The sequence below is a fragment of the Vigna angularis genome, chromosome 1, assembly GCF_016808095.1.
Source record: "Vigna angularis cultivar LongXiaoDou No.4 chromosome 1, ASM1680809v1, whole genome shotgun sequence".
NCBI lineage: Eukaryota > Viridiplantae > Streptophyta > Magnoliopsida > Fabales > Fabaceae > Vigna > Vigna angularis.
Window position 1 is genome coordinate 59,759,599 of NC_068970.1, and position 17,343 is coordinate 59,776,941.

The 17,343-nt window shown below is 31.6% G+C and overlaps 2 protein-coding genes and 1 non-coding gene across 8 annotated transcripts; 2 read left to right on the forward strand and 1 right to left on the reverse strand.

Moving 5' to 3' along the window:
• Positions 1–1,606: 1,606 nt before the first annotated feature.
• Positions 1,607–6,648, forward strand: LOC108323929 (alternative NAD(P)H-ubiquinone oxidoreductase C1, chloroplastic/mitochondrial). 3 transcript variants are annotated; one of them, XM_052868681.1, is made up of 12 exons: positions 1,607–1,688; positions 1,814–1,874; positions 2,042–2,226; positions 2,364–2,459; positions 3,318–3,384; positions 3,474–3,657; positions 3,938–4,031; positions 4,144–4,356; positions 5,285–5,686; positions 5,795–5,871; positions 5,950–6,053; positions 6,143–6,648. In XM_052868681.1, the coding sequence occupies exons 2-12, from the start codon at positions 1,820–1,822 to the stop codon at positions 6,280–6,282; spliced, it is 1,617 nt and encodes a 538-aa protein (XP_052724641.1). In that variant the 5' UTR covers positions 1,607–1,688; positions 1,814–1,819; the 3' UTR covers positions 6,283–6,648. The 3 variants fall into 3 exon arrangements, with proteins under 3 accessions (XP_052724641.1, XP_017412250.1, XP_052724637.1); XM_017556761.2 differs by having other exon boundaries at positions 1,626–1,715; XM_052868677.1 differs by lacking the exon at positions 1,607–1,688 and having other exon boundaries at positions 1,722–1,874.
• A 3,649-nt stretch (positions 6,649–10,297) lies between these two features.
• LOC108332470 (fatty acid amide hydrolase) lies at positions 10,298–16,105 on the forward strand. 4 transcript variants are annotated; one of them, XM_052871931.1, is made up of 20 exons: positions 10,298–10,668; positions 10,945–11,057; positions 11,210–11,270; positions 11,456–11,643; positions 11,814–11,943; positions 12,155–12,232; positions 12,340–12,487; positions 12,615–12,727; positions 12,913–12,988; positions 13,072–13,143; positions 13,226–13,277; positions 13,440–13,511; positions 13,618–13,698; positions 13,958–14,058; positions 14,154–14,246; positions 15,070–15,138; positions 15,222–15,286; positions 15,369–15,430; positions 15,544–15,684; positions 15,810–16,105. In XM_052871931.1, the coding sequence occupies exons 1-20, from the start codon at positions 10,569–10,571 to the stop codon at positions 15,870–15,872; spliced, it is 1,878 nt and encodes a 625-aa protein (XP_052727891.1). In that variant the 5' UTR covers positions 10,298–10,568; the 3' UTR covers positions 15,873–16,105. The 4 variants fall into 4 exon arrangements, with proteins under 4 accessions (XP_052727891.1, XP_052727892.1, XP_052727893.1 ...); XM_052871932.1 differs by having other exon boundaries at positions 10,300–10,668; positions 10,948–11,057; XM_052871933.1 differs by having other exon boundaries at positions 10,303–10,668; positions 15,589–15,684.
• A 129-nt stretch (positions 16,106–16,234) lies between these two features.
• Positions 16,235–16,306, reverse strand: TRNAQ-UUG (transfer RNA glutamine (anticodon UUG)). Its single transcript has one exon. It is a non-coding gene; the product is annotated as a tRNA-Gln (tRNA).
• Between the last annotated feature and the right edge of the window lie 1,037 nt (positions 16,307–17,343).

Consider the following 17,343-nt stretch of genomic DNA (forward strand, 5'->3'; position numbering starts at 1 on the left):
ATTCAAAATTTCACTACTCCATTTCCTTGAAACTTACCTAAAAACCAGTATACTTCACTCAACTTTCTCATAAACCCATTTCATCCAGATTTTTACCTTTCATCTAGTCTATAACATCATAATCATCATCCCAAACAGTTCATATTCATAATTTCTTCACACACACTTACAACAGCCACAACAAGCACATTCATTATAACATCAAAGTCAACAATTCAGCTCATCAGATATATATAACTAACATACTCTTCACACATGCATAATATAATTAACTAAATAGAGAAAAATCCAGCTTCCCTTACCTCAAAGAAGTACCACCCAGCTCTAGAAACCCCAAAACGATGCTTACATTGCAAGGTAACTTTAGGAAACCCTACAAATCACCAATTCGCGATAGAAAACAGCTCTTAGAACCTAAATTGAGCTGAGAATTGAAGAAGAAAGCTACAAGGCACATGCACAGCACAATTTGCATGATCAAGACTCAAGAACATGCGGAGAAAGGGGAAAAACAACTTACCAGCTAGAATCAAGAAATTGATCGGTCAGTTGTGTAGTCTTCTACGCCGTGAACGTCTGGGCACCTCCTGATCGTCAATCAGACAACTCAGTTGAGAGAAATCTTAGAGAGAAGACAGAGAAACGATAGGGAATAGTGTTTTAGAGAGATGGAGTGTTCTTAAAGTAATGAGACGCGTTTATAAAATTCTATTTATATTATAAGATTATTTTAAAGTAAAATGTTCGCCTCATCATTTTAATACACCTATCTACTCTATTACTTTATTTTTTAGATTCTTACAGTTGTCATTTAGACGATATCTTGTATCTTGGTATTACTTAGATGGCATGATCCGTCAATGGAAAAGATGAAAATAAAAAACAAAACTAGAGGGATAAGTTTCTGAAAATAATTTGAAGAGAAAAATACGCTAAAGTCTAATGAAAAAATGGTAAGAAAAAAAGGAGAAAAAATAACGAACCTTACGCATAAGTTATCACGTCTATTTTGTAAACAAATTGTTTCGGTGAATAAGATCAAAAACTATCCATTCATATTTTAAATCATGGTGAAAGCATTTTTGATAGTTATTAGTTATTGATACGATTAAGTTTTAAATATCTAATAAATACAATTATTTATCTCTTTATTTTATTTTTGTATTTATATGTTTCAGATGAACTTTAGATTAAAGTTCACCCCATATTAAGCATCTTATTCTAAATTGTAAAATCTTAATGTGCAAAATACTGAAATGTGATTAAGTCAGTAAAAATCCGTTAGGTGTAACTGTGTTGGGATTCTTGAGTTGAATTTCTATGAAATTGAGTGAATTGGTGGAATAGACCGTCATAGTACACAAATATTTATTTTATTTTATTTTGAAAAGTAAATTTTGAATTGGTGTAGTTAAACTTTAAATAAGTATCATTTATCTCACTAATAATTAATCACTCAATTATTTTGAAAAACAAATATATTAATTTTTTAAATTAAAATAAACACGTTAGGAAAATAACACATAAAACCTATCTGTTATTTATTTCTTGAATAAGTAAAAGTTTTTAAAAGTACTTATTTTAAACTTAACATGTAAACTATAATACGGAACCAAAAAATGATATGACTAGGAGAAAGGAGAGGGAGAAACCGTGGAAGCGGAACAACCGCAGAGCTTGTGACTAAGGCTTGCCTAACTTCTATTCTCTTTTCTGTTTGTTTCCAACTCTTCTTTCTTTGGCGATGAAGCCAAACCCAAGTCAATTTCAGTTACTCAATTGAATTTCGTTCCGTATGCTTCTTGCTTCGCAGATTAGTATGTCGCTCATTGCGTTAGCTGCACCTGCCTCTCCCACTGCCCTCGCTTTTCGCCGTATATTCTCTTTTTGCTCTATCCATTATCATCTCACGCACATTACTTATTGTTTGGAATCGGAGAGAACTGACGGAAAATTATCGGAGTTCTTTTTAGTACTTTTAAGTGTTAATTACTATCAATTCATACTATTGATGCGTCGGTATTCTCTTTTGCGGTTTCAGGCGGAGCGAAGCAATGGAGCGCGCTATTTCCGAAAAGCAGGGGAACTGGTTCGTCCTTGTTCGCAAACTCTCTCAGGAAACGGTTGCGATTGCGGTTTTTCGCTTCGGGAAATAATGGCGGCATTGTGGAGGAGATATCTGAAGCCGAAAAAGAGCCTAAGAATTTTGCGTGGCCTGATAACAAGGTTTCGAAGTGTTACTTTTTCTCTTTGGAAATTCTGTCTATTTGCATGTGTGATTGGCCTGGGGAACTAGCGGTCCTGGTTTATGTTTGATACTTCGTGGTTAAATTGACAAGAAAAGAAATATTATCTGATTGCAGAAACCTAGAGTGTGCATATTAGGCGGTGGATTTGGCGGCTTATATACTGCTTTGAGGTTGGAATCATTGGAGTGGCCTGATGATAACAAACCACAGGTAAGTTGTCTTCAAATAACTCTCGTTGAATTTCATATCGTTTCTCAAGGAGGCTTTGCTTCTAGCTTCTGCTTCTAGTGTTGGGGAGGGCTGGTCAAGCGACCTTCCTATATAACCTTGATCACTAACAAAGGAACTAGAGCAAAAAATATTCAAGGGAGCCCAAATTGCCTCAGAAACTACTTGACAATGTTTCAGAAAATGATAATGTTTATTCAATTGGTGAGGGTAATGCACATGATTGCTAAGGTCAAACTTTTCAAGCTGGTTTTGTGAAACTAAGTTAAATCCATACACAAATTATAAATTTCATGCTTCATGAAAATGAAAAATATACAAAACATGATAATTTCATATTGTCATTTTCACTTTTTGAGAACGAACACTTTACAAACTTTAAAATGAATACAACAAAAAAGTTATTATCTCAATATGAGAGGGCAGTTACGTTGATCACACAAGAAGGTATAGCTCACTCTTATTTTGATTTAATAAGTAACATTTTATTCTATTATACGCGGCTAAAACTACCTTCCTTATTTTTACCCTAAAGCTGCTAGTTCTTGCTTTTACATTGCTTAGCCAGGATCCAATTCAATTCATTCAGTTGTATGGTTGTTGGTACAAAAGCCATGACCCAAGGAACTTTGGAGCCCGTCAGAGGGAAAAAGAGGATCAGCAGTATCTTTATCATTTTGCAAATGATTGTTTGATTAGAAGTTATATTCTTCTTCTCATAGAACTTTGATTATGACGTTTTATATGCATGCCTGGTGACTTAATTGTTAGGACTTTATGCACACATTTTTGTTTACTTGTGATGTTTTTATATAAATTTCTTTATCAAATATGGAGCAGATTATTCTTGTGGATCAGTCTGAACGTTTTGTTTTCAAGCCAATGTTGTATGAGCTTCTATCGGGAGGTATGCATTATTAAACCTGAACAACAGTTGCCGTTTTCTTCTTTATTAAAAAATGATTCACTAGAATTGTATTACATTATGATATGTAGAAGTGGATGAATGGGAAATAGCTCCTCGTTTCTTAGATTTGCTGGCAAACACTAGTGTGCAGTTTTTCAAAGACAGAGTAAAAGTTTTGCATCCCTCTGATCATTGGGGAATGAATGTATCCAAAGAATCTAGATGTGGAGGAACTGTTTGTCTTGAAAGCGGCCTTCAGATTGAATATGACTGGTACGATCAGCACTTTTTAAGTACCTCTGTTTTTTTTTGTTGGGTTATTTTCTTGTGACATACTTAGGTTTATGCCTTTTGATACTTATTAGGATGTCTGGGTTGGATCCCTTTAATGTAGTTAGATGAAGTGTTCTTTTTGTGTACCTAAAGCATCTGAAAAAGAAATGGATTTGCTTATTGTTAAATGAAATGGAAATACATTTATATTATTCTGGCAAATAAAATTGCATCGTTTCTGTGATTTGAGCCTTTTCATTTCTTCACCCTGGACAGCCAGGCTGGTTCTTGCATTAGGCGCTGAAGCTAAACTAGATGTTGTACCAGGGGCAGCGGAATTTGCAATTCCTTTCTCAACGCTAGAAGATGCACGTGTGAGTGCATAATAGGGTGGTCTATTATTTAATATCTTACAAATAGACTCGGCCTTTTTCTTGCCATCTTAGCATTTCGTTGATTCTATATGCTGATCTCTTGTTATCGCAGAAAGTCAACGATAAATTAACAACATTAGAGAGAAAGACCTTTGGAAAGGACGTTCAAATTAGTGTAGCTGTTGTTGGTTGTGGTTACTCGGGAGTTGAATTGGCTGCAACACTAGCAGAGCGATTACAGAACAGAGGAATTGTGAGAGCAATTAATGTTGAAACTATGATTTGCCCGAATGCCCCACCAGAAAACAGGGAAGCTGCACTAAAAGTACGTTGTTTAGATTTTATATTCTATGCTTGTTGGAATATAGATATCTGCTTTGTACATGCCAGAAAATCATGTGCGATTAGGTGATGGTCCACTAAGACGTTGACTTTGTATTTCCTTCCATGGAAGTCAGCAAGATACACTTCTGTTCAATTTTTTCTTTCCCTATTTCACGTTTATATTTAGAGCTTCAAACTTAATTTTTAAATGTTAAATAAAGTATAAATCGTCTACTAACTTCAAAAAATATATGCTTAAATTGAAATGTGATTGTCTATTGCTTGGGTTGAGGAAATGCAAACCAATTAATTATATATGAGGAAAGGTAATGATTAGGTAAATTTAACACTTCAAGGCAAGATGATCCTCGCTTAAATAATTTCTTTGCAGGTTCCACGATGCTTACATAAACATGTTTAGTAAATTTGTCCTTTTGTAAGGACTTGAAATTTGTAGGTGAATCTTTATAAATTTTCTTAGTTTCTCTTGATGCTATAAATGCTCTTATTACAAATTTCAGGCTAAAAGGTACGTTTTGAATTTTCTCAGAACATGGAGGACTGCATCGTAATATATAACCTAATTGACTGCCTTAAATATTCTGAAGAAGGAATTGTGGGCAGTTTGAAGTTATAAAATTTCGTTCCTCGTAACTTCACTATTTAACACCCATTTTTCATTGAGTTTCTTAAAGCCATCAAAGCAACAGCCATAATTGAATGCTACATGGCTTCCACACGATGAGATTCAATAACCTAATGTTTTTCAAACCTTCAAACTAAGTAATTGAAGTCCTTCCTTCAATGTTCTCAATTACGGCTGCTTTAGTTTTTGCATATCATTCAATTTTATTCCTCTAGCCTAGGTTCATTTCCTATGTTATGCAAGTGTAATGGTTTCTGAAGAAACATTGTTCTATGGATGTTAGGTTCTTTCATCAAGGAAAGTCAAACTTTTATTGGGTTATTTTGTCCGCTGTATTAGGAAGCTCAGTGAATTGGAATCTTCAGATACCTTGACAGGGGTGGATGAAAATAGTACTGAAGTAGCACCTGCTATTGAGAAATATATATTGGAGCTACAACCTGCTGAAAGGGGAATGCAGAGTGCAATCATCGAAGCAGATCTGGTATTATGGACTGTTGGAACCAAACCTCCTCTTCCTCAGCTAGAACCTTCAGATGCACCATTTGTAATTCCACTCAATGCTAGAGGACAGGCTGAAACAGATGAAACACTCCGTGTTAAGGGTCATCCCCGGATATTTGCCCTCGGCGACTCCTCTGCATTGAGGGATTCAAGTGGAAAGATCCTTCCAGCCACTGCACAGGTGGTAAATGCTGTTTGAAATCCTAAATGATGATTCTATGACATTTATAAAAAATTGAGTATACTATCATCTTTGTTTTCTTATTGTTTGTTTCCCTTTGCCTTGCAGGTTGCATTTCAGCAAGCAGACTTCACTGGTTGGAATCTGTGGGCTGCAATCAATGGGCGTCCACTTTTGCCATTTAGGTACTTACTTTTGTCATTTAGGTACTTAACTACACACTCTTAAGTGCTAACACTACTTGTTCCTAATGGGGATGCCAGGTTTCAGAATCTAGGTGAGATGATGACCCTGGGAAGAAATGATGCTGTCATTTCTCCAAGTTTTGTTGATGGATTGACATTAGAAGGACCTGTTGGTCATACTGGTGAGTCAGCCCCCATGCACATTTCTTCATTATGTTAGTTGGTAAATAAAAAAGCAAAAAAACAAGTTTGAGTTTTTCTGTTTTTGCAGCGAGGAAGATAGCTTATTTGATCAGGTTACCAACAGATGAACATAGGCTTAAAGTGGGGATTAGCTGGCTTACGAAATCTTCCATTGATTTGGTGTCATCGCTGCAAAGTACCTTGTACAAGGTCCTTTCGGGCTCTTAGCTTCAGAAACAATGGTATAACTTGGCCAAATTGTATATTCAACAACTCAAGACAAGATCAAGTACAGCTATTTTTATTGACAATCTGTTTCATAACATAAATGAGGAGATGTAGATTTGAGCATGCAAAAGTGGGTGGCACCAATATTTCCGTTAGTTAGGGCAATGAAAGAAATGGAATTGCAATGATTTTATTTTCGGGGGTTCTATAATTGGAAGGATCATCACTCAATTTTATACAGCGATACACGGATTTTGGTAACATTGTGATTCTGGATACTCTGAATCAAATATCTGACAATATTTTGATTTATCTAAACGGATTTTGATAGCATAATTATTCTATATAATAAACATCTTTCATTAATTATTCCAACGACATTTTATTAACGAGTGTACTGGGTAGTTAAGTTAGGCCTGTGGTTCGTTATATCTGTTTTATCGAGAGGATGGGGAATGTTTGGTGGGATAGCCAGAGAAAATAAATTTAAAAATAGTAGGATTATAGTATTATTCTTATTTATTTTTTTATATCCTTTTCTGTGTCTCACTTTTATATCTTTCAACCAAATATTTTTAATTTTTATTTATCTTCATTTTACAGACGTATTTTTTTCCAACATATTTTTTCCTCTCTATTAAATAAAGCAGGTTTATTTTACTTCGTCTAGAATATAAGAAGGAAAAAAAAGCTAAGCATGGTTATCTAAAATATTAATATAACCTATTTCATTTATACGAATGTTGTCTAATTAAATTGAATGAAATTAAATCATGTTTCATTCAATTACAAATACTTTTTAAGTTTTTTAATTTATTTTTCTGTCGAGCTTCTATATAGATAATTTATAACTTTTTTAAATAAAATTCGTAAAGAATGGAGTATGGGGAGTCTGTTTTTGAGTTGGTACATTTTAGCAATGTTTACCGGGTCTTAGTAGACAAAAATACTTTTATATATCATAGATTCTAAGTTTTAATATTAAGGGTATTTTAATAATTTTTATTCTCAAAACTAAAAAAAAGAAACCTCCCAAAGACATTATAAAATCATTTTTTGTAAGAGTATTCAACGACAAATGATTCTGATTTTCTTAATTAGATCTACAGGTTTCTTTTTTTTTAGTTTTGAGAATGAAAATTATTAAAATATCCTTAACTTTAAAACTTAGAATCCATGATATATATATATATATATATATATATATATATATATATATATATATATATATATATATTTATTTATGCGTGTGTGTTGCGCAAATATGAATTATAAAAAATGAAGTGAAAATAGAAATTAGTAAAGAATAATAGTATGCGATGTTCTTCAAAATAAAACATTGATAATAAAGGTTAAGTAATAGGCCATAAATACTTGCGTGATTCTTTATTTATTAAAAAAAATTGAATGATTTTTGAAGTATATTTTAGAAGAGTAGTTTAACAAATAAGAATTTTATATTTTTTTACAATATCTACCATATCAACTAGTTTTCCTTCTTTTAAAAATTAAGAATAATTCAAGCGTTTGGAAAGGTTCCCTTTCAGAGAAACTCCTCAAGAAATCGAAACCATTATCATTAACCATTCGTACATGAATTAGCTTTATCTTGTCATTAAGAGTCCCCATGGCAGTTGAAAGAAATCACATGCTTACCAATCCAGAAATATCTAAATTAATGAAATTCAATTCCCAGCCAGAATTTTTAATCAACAAGGATATTAAATCACGCCAAACAACACAGTTTAGAACAAAAGAAAGTGATAAGATGAACAAAGATAAAAACTTTATACACTTATTCTTGCTTTCCAATTGGTAAAATGCTCCAATGACCAAGTTTCATGTGTTGCATTAGTGACTAAAATATTTAGTCTGAGGGTTAAGTTTTCTTTCTTTAATTCCAATTTCCAAATTGAAAAAAAGTTGTGACCTTTTCAGAGTTGTTATGCGTCATATCAAGAAATGATGTATCCCTAACGTCTGCATAAGGAAACTCACTTCTTCCATGCCCTACCAACTACAAAAGTAAATACAAATTAATTATTCTTTCTCATGTTAAATTTACACATTTAAGTTTTTGGAAAAGCTAAATCATAAAACTTTAGAAATATTCTTCTAAAGTTTAATTAGAATTAGTATTTTTAAAATTTTAGTTCAATTTCTCAATTTTAAAAATACGTAGATTTATTCTTTTTAACTAAATTTTATTAAATTTATTTAACGTATCAAATATATATCAAACACATTTTTTCTTTAATGTTAATTAAAAAATATATTTAAAACTTTAAATAAATTTAACTAAATTTGATTAAAATGATTAAATTCACATCATTCTAAATATTAAGTAAGTTATTCCACAAAATTATAAAGAAAAACTAATTCTAATTTTTTACTCAAAATTAAGGAAAAAAACATATTTAACTTGTTATTTTATAATATAATTGTTTAATTAACTAATTTATTTTTAATTAATTTAAAAAATTGAACATGATTAATTGTTAATAACATGAACAGATCACTCTCAAACTAAAACAAATAATTGAATAAATAAAATTTTCTTTCCAAACATAATCAGTGTCAAGCAAGGTTGATAAAATGATTTTCTTTTAAAATTATACTTTTGTTTTTTAAGAAATATTTATCTTATTTTTTTCATTCAATAAGACTTTAAATTTAAATTAATTTGTATAGTAAATTTCACATCATTTATGTACGATGTAATTCGATCTTGTTTTTAAATAATATGGAGAATATTCAAAATATTTTACTCATGTTAAAACACATACACATTAAATGTAAGAGTAAATATCTATAAATGTTTTAATAGGAAGTGAAACAATAAACCAAATAAATAACATATTTTTCTAAAATAGATTTTAATATAATGTTAAAAAAGAGAATTTAAACTTATTTCATCTCTGCACACTAATTAATATATATATTATTAAAGGATAAATTTTGATCTCATACAATTTTTCTTAGGTGAAGCTTTTATGAAGTGTGAACAGTAGAAAACCGTTTGTTTTTTTTATTTGGATTTCAGATTTAAAGACATTTAATTTCAACTTATCATTTTGTGCCCCACATCAAATGATTTTCAAGAGCTGCATCAGTGTTTGCCAAGGTTTTAAATGACCCAAATTGTTGGACATACATCAATTCATGCTAAACTAATTCCTGATAGCTAATACTTAATATTATAAACGTGTTTATTTAAATTTATAAATGACATTTATTAATATTCTTCCACTTAATGCTATTACAGTATATTAATATATCTTAATTATTATATTCTTATACTAATTTTAATAATAATAATTTAAATGAAAATTGTAAAAGAATTTTTTTCATGTTATCAAGACAATAAAAAACAACTATTATATATGATAAAAGATATTTTATACTGAAAATTGAATTTAGTAATTAGACTTTCACTACACACATTTACTCACAATATATTAATTTTATGCTTTTTACTATGTATCCTGCAAACTAGTAAACTAGTCAGTAGATTAAATTCTTAAAAAGAAAACATAAAAGTTTATGCTTTTTATTTGGACAAGTTGCCTATACTTCAATTTTTTTTTAAAAAAGTTATACTATTTTTTTAATTTCAAAAGCAAATTAGTCCAAATTAGTAAAAAACCAATGGTCCCCCCTATTTAAATACTAGATTTTAGATATCAAACCAAAAGTGAATAATATTTTCTAAAAGTGATTTTCTTTTATCTAAAATAAATTATATATAAATTAATTTACATGGATTTTTTTTAATTGTACATAAATTAATTTTAATGTATGAAAAGGATAATTTATTCTTACCTATCTTTTACAATCACTTACAAAAAAAGAAGTGTATTGAAAGCGTCCGCTGACAGTGCAAACAAAAATTAAGAGATAAAATAGAAGTTATAAACACAAGAAAGTTAAGCTATAGAGAGAAAAGAGGCAGAAATTGGAAGCTGGTGAATTGTTTGACATTTTCAGCATAGTGACAGAAACTACTAAAAAAGCTTTTGGAATTTGAAAGCATAAAGTGGAGGAGGAATTCAATGTTGAGCACTTAGTTTTTTTCATAAAAGTTTCCTTCAATTCAATGGTGAAAGTGACTTGCTTGTGGGAGTTGTCAAAGCATACCCTATACATCACCATGCCAATTAAGATATGTGATCAAAACAGGTTTGAATTAATGTGTCGTACTTCTTGCTATCTCCGCCATGCAACTAACTACTATAACATGTAATCATGTAATCACTTTTGCCCATCTTCCATAGAAAACAGTTTTAATGGCTCTGTTCAAAACTAGGGGTGTGGTTTATAAGCCTGTTAAAGATGTCAACTTGGCTTCTGATAGCACTGAAGTCTATCTCCAAGCCAATGTCAAAGGTTCATAATTCACTCACTTTTTCAATTTTTCTGTTTATGTTCATTTTGGTGTCACAGGAACCATTTCTTGAAATGATTTTTTTGCAAATCACTTTCTTTAGTTGTATTTTTTACAATCTCTGACATCGAGAAGGACATGAGTATGTGTGTTAGTCATAGTGAAATATGTTCAAGCTTCAAAACGGTTTGTCTGGTTTAGAATTAAATGTTTATATCAGAATCTCTGTAGCCAAAAATCTTGGTAGTTGGTATAGTCATCATTACTCCAATTTATAGCAGCTCCTCGTATGACTGGGATCTTGGTCAAGATTTTCACTTGGTTCTTGGAGTCTCGAATATTTGGAACCTTGCTACTATATATACTGAAGGGTAACAATCTTATTCACACGGTAAGTTCTTGGTCCATGGTCTATCTATTCCATTTTCATGAAATCTTTTCCCAAATGAATCAGAATTCCATAATCATCTATCACCTCTACTGGTGTGGATTTCACTTAAATAGCAATTTTTCATTTTTCAATTCATGGCTACTTTTTTGCAGCTTATTACAAATGCAGAGTTAGAAGAGTCGCCTCTCTATGTTCCCGCACACCATTTTGAAGGTTTGTTATTTTCCACTTGGTTACCTGCATGATGGTGTGAACATGGATATTGCTTGATTGCAGCTATCACGAACCACATTGGCATGTTGTTCTTTTTTTCTTAGATGTTTGTTTTATCTCAAATCACAAAATTTTCTCGGGTTTTTCTTGAATGAAAGGGGCCTCATATCTGTTGATTCTTGCAGACCACAAAGAACAAGAAGTCAAAAGCTTGGATTCTGGTTTAACGCCACAAGAGCAAGTTCAACTTGCGATAGAGTGCTTACCAACGTCTTCAGAAAAAACAAAAAATGAAGAAAACACTTCTTTCTCTCGTTGGACCATAATGGATTATTACAAAGCCTACAGTTCGGAAGCTATAACACCACGAGCGGTATTTCATCACTCCCATATTCATATTCTTTTTACGTGTTCTAAATGTTATCACTGTTCTGTTAACTCATCAACACCACCCTGCATAAAGTTCTGTCATTCAAAATTTCACTTTGAATAAACATTTATGCAAGGTTGTTTCTTTTCATAACACGCCCTTCATTTGCAAAGGTTGCAGAACGATTTATAGCTGCTGTTGATGAATCTTTAAAGCCTCCACTCTCGATGGGATTCTTCATTAACTACAGTCCGGAGGATATACGAAGACAAGCAGATGAATCAACTCTCAGATATCAGAAAGGTACTACATAACAATTTCAAGTGTCAATCCCAACAAAGGGTAACAGTTCTCTTTCGATTGATCTTTAGATGACTTAATCTGATGGTGGTGTTATTATAAGTTGAAACTCATAAAGCTAAATGGTTTTCATGTCCTATTGAAATCCAGAAGAAAGGTGTATATAATTTACCTTTGTTCCCGAAAAAAGTTATGGTGCATGTTGTTTTTCCAGGGGAACCTATCTCTGTCCTAGACGGAATTCCTGTTGCAGTCAAGGATGAAATAGATTGTTTGCCATATCCAACCACAGGTAGAGCAAATTATTTTTCTTTTCACTATCTTGTTGTGTGTTGAAGTTTCAATTGTTTTAGCGGTTGATCTCATTTTCAATTGGGTATCTAAAAATGCGTCCTCTAGGAGGTACAAAGTGGTTGCAAAAGGAAAGGTCTTGTATAGATGATGCTTGCTGTGTTAAGCGTCTGAGATTGTGTGGTGCCATACTTGTTGGGAAGACTAATATGCATGAACTTGGGGTTGGAACAAGTGGTATCAATCCACATTATGGGTAAGAAAGTGACAATGAGAAATAACCTAGAATTTTATTCACATTATGACACATCTTTCGTGACTTCTGAGAGCTATACATTAATGAATTTACACTGACAAGATATGTGGTTTTATTACTTCCATAGGGCTGCTAGAAACCCATATGATGCCAACAAGATTGCAGGAGGTTCTTCTGGTGGATCTGCTGCTGTGGTATCTGCAGGGTTGTGCCCAGTTGCCCTTGGAGTTGATGGGGGAGGTATTTAATTTGAATTATAAAAGATCAAAGAAATAATCATTCATTATTACTCATATGCATTTCACATATTTATGTTATAGCCAGAGTTATTTGAATATACTAGACAGATCCATATCAGTAGGTATATGAGATTTCAATAGACAACATGAGTGGTGAAATAACGTTCTATTAGTATACTTGTTCAGGTTCTGTGAGGATGCCTGCAGCACTTTGTGGTGTTGTTGGTCTAAAACCAACTTTTGATCGCGTACCTCATTTCGGGTGGGTGTTCAAATTTGTTGTCATGTTTGAATAAATTGGGAGGATTGTGATGATTTAAAAGATTTATCTTGCACTACATTCAGAGTTCTTCCCCTAAACTGGACAGTTGGGATGGTTGGAATACTGGCAGGCACTGTTGAGGATGCATTGATCACGTTAGTTGCAATTTCTATGATTTTCTTTTGTTCAACAAGTTCTAAGATTGTTTCACAGTTTCTAATATTTCAATATTTACAGTTATGCAGCTATTAGTGGAGAAATTCCATCAGAACAGCCCTCTAGTATACTTGTAAGGACCTTTTCTTATTCTCAAAATCCAAATTGTTAACTTTTCAAATGACTCCTTTCTATGTCTTAGTTTTCACATTGCTAATGATGTTCAAAGAACTGGTAATGTTCACCTGCTACTAATCTGCTTAAACTTCTGATAATGTTTTGTGCAATGCCCTAGACCAAGATAAATCTACCACTACTGTCCTTCTCAAAGTCCATACGTGACATCAAATTGGCAAAGTATGATAAGGTCTGAAGCATGTTTCCTTATCTTGAATATTTAGACTATTCACTCCCATATGAGTAGGTTGCCATAACATCATTTACTATCTTTAACCACTAATTCTATCAATTAGTGGTTTGACGATTGTAGTGACGAAGTCAGATTATGCTGCACCCAGGCATTGACAGAACTTCAGGATTACTATGGTTGGAAGGTACTGCAGAATATATAACACACAAAAAATTTCACCCAAATAGTACACTTAAATTTAAAATTGACCCAAATAGCATACTGTCTCAAGTATTTACACAGATAACACAGTTTCTTTCTCATGTTAGAATTCTCTGAAGAACTGAAGTCTAGAAAAAAAAAACATATTATCTTTGTAAGAATTGGATACAATATGCTATCTGAGTAAATAGAACAGTGATTACTGAATAACTAACCTTCCAACGTTATTTTAAACATACAAGACAATAGATGTCACTTTACCAGACATAGAAGCAATGCGCTTGGCACATTACTTAACAATTGGATCAGAGTGTTCCACTTGGTTTGATTCTTTTGGAGAGAAGTAAGTCATACAAAACCCTTCATTTTTTTTTTCTTCATTTTTGTCCTCTAGATTGAGAGGGGTTGATTGCTGACATTACTAAATTATTACCGAAGACATGTTGCAGAATTAGGATGGGACGCAAGGGTAGCACTTTCTATCTATGGTGCTTTCAGTAGCAAGGAGTACATTAAAGCTCAAAAATTGAGGTTAGTTATGTCTTATTATCTGGTTTTCTTAATAAATGATACGAAATTTAGGCTGAGAAAAGCACTTGATGAAAGTTCAAACTCAATAAACTGAAACCACAGTATTAGAAAACATATATAACATTTTCTCATCTGCTTGAAAACCTTGTATTCCTCCTCCCTGCTAAATTTTGCTTTGGTGATTTAATCGTTGACTCTGGTCTGCAACACATTATCACTTCTCAATATTGCATAAGAAGAATCATAATGGCTTAGTCTCAATATTTAACATTCTATCCAGAAACATCAACCCATTATCGAGTTTTGGCCACTAAATCCTATATTTTCTTCTGTGCTCTGTTTTCAAAAATTTATATTATAAGGTTAAATATATTTTTATTACTTAAATTAAATTTTGATCTGAAATTGAAATTAAAATTGAAATTCATACTTTGTTCAAATTTCAATATAATTTGATTTTCAAACTTTAAAAATAAATAAATATAATCTTTTTAACCCATCAAATATTTGAGTCTGTCATTCAAGTTATTTGTATTGACATTGTTTGAACTCAAATATCAATCTCGAAAATCATTTAACATGAAAAAACATTAACATTTTTTTAAAAGGACTATATTTATTTATTTTTAAATTTCAAAATCAAAATACATCAAAATTTAAAAATTACAAACATATTTAACCTTTTATTTGTATATATATATATATATATATATATATATATATATATATATATATATATATATATATATATATATATATATATATATATATATATATATATATATATTCATTAAGCAGCATTTTAAAGTGTTAAATGGTTCAGGAATCGGCAGGCAAAGTTTCACAAGAAAATATTTGCTGAGGCAGATGTGATTGTGTCACCAACAACAGGGTTTGTGTTGTTTTCTCACAGTGCCTTTATTTGATAGCAATTTTGTCTCAGGTAACTAACACACTACCTAATATTTATTACAGTGTGACTGCATACTCGATTCAAGATGATGCACTGCAGACTGGTGAACTAGACTACGTAAATGGAGGTATAAATGAACTAGACTACGTTGTCGGTTCCATAACTACCCATATGCTTACAATAATATGTAACATTCGGCACAATTTCAGCTGCTCTTGTTAGGTATTCTATATCAGGAAACTTCCTCGGACTTCCTGCTGTCACAGTTGCGGTATGATCACATTCTCTGTCTACCTAATGCTACTTTACATTCTTCAAAATCCCAGTTATGAAATATTCTGAAACTAAAAACTTACTTAAATCATTTTCTTTTTATTCTTTAAGAGCTCAGTCAGGTTCAATGATAACTCTATCATCCTTTCATCACAGGTTGGATACGACAAGCTAGGTTTGCCTATTGGCCTTCAGTTTATAGGAAGGCCTTGGGCAGAAGCAACACTGATCCACTTGGCATTTTCAATGCAGGTAGGTAATGAAATTCCTGAGTGTAGCCACTGCTACATAGCAAGGCATGTGACAACACATAATGTTTTTTTCATCCTAGTGGTCCAAATTTGAGTACTAACATGATGGTGCTGCTCTATTCTCAGACCATTTGCCTGTCAAAATACAGAAAGCCGAAGATTTTTTATGATCTGCTGAGAAAATATTAAATGGGGTCAGGCAAGTAAGAAGGAAGCATGCTCTCTTTCTTCCTTTATCTTTTTGCAGTTAACACAGTTCATTCATGCACGTGATGGCAAGGTTCTGTCATATCGTTCAAAAGCATAGTTCAATGTCTACTATTTATTAGTCCTCGTTGGTTGCTATTTGTGTAATCATGAAGAATGAGAATTTAACAGAATAATTTCTGATATTTTATATGGGACATGACATGTTTCTATTATTTCGTGATGGGATACTATATCTTTTTTTTATTCGATGAGTTATGTTAATTTGTAACAAGTTTTTGAATTTCATGATGTTGAATCATAGAAAATTTGAACTGAGTTGCAAAAATATGATGTAATAAAAAAGGTCCTACCGGGAGTCGAACCCAGGTCGCTGGATTCAAAGTCCAGAGTGCTAACCACTAAACCATAGAACCTTTGTTGATGCTTTTAACTATTTTATAATATTCAACCTTGCCTTTAGTTAGTGACTATGTTAAAGTTGGTCTAACATTTGTATTAAATTATTTATTTTAATAGTTCATGTTATTTATTTGATTAGTGAAACATTCTAGGATATAATGCTTATTTTTTATTATGATTTTAAAGATGGGTATGTTTGGAGGGAATATGTTGAAAAAAAATTAACATAGAGTGACTTGTTTATTTTTGACAAAGTAAGAGAAAGATAAATAATAAGTTAAGCAACTCTAAAATTTCAACAATGTAGAGCTTTGTCAAAGAAACATGTCTATTAAGAGAAAATCCTTTTTTGCTTTATTTTCAAAATTTGTGAATTGAAATATTGGGTTTTTGTGAATGATATTTTTAATTTAGTTATGATAAGAGTGGAAGAAAAAATCTTTAATTTTTAATTAGGTTGGTTTGAAGTTTTTTTAATAAAAACCCCATTAACCAATAAAGTGAATAAGTGCTACAACTGAAAAAACAAAAATGTGAACTTTAATTGCATTAATTTTTTAATTGACTGACAATACATTTAACAACTTGTAGTAACTTTTAACTAGGTTTAAGTTTTATTTGAATTTAAGTCCATTATTTTAAAATATAAACAAATTGTGCACAAACAATTTAGAAAAAACGATTATTTTCACACGATTTTATGATTTTATTTTTGTTGACAATTTTAGTGATTTTTTTATGATACAATTATGTGTCGGATTTAAATCAGAAATATTATGTAAAATAGTAAAATCTTACAATTTTACGAGTTAAATATTAGTTTTAACTATGGTGATGGTGAATAAAGACACAGACATACGTGAGAAATAAAAATCATACTTTACTGTTAGTATTACAACTATTTTTACTATTACTATTTGTCAGAACCATTAAATTTAGTTGTTAGTGGAAGCTAAGTGTAGGTATAAGGGTTTAGAAAGTTCAGAAAGTAAAAGACAGGTGTATGTAGCTGGTTGGCCGATCGGTTTTTGACGGCAGTATATAAGTAAAA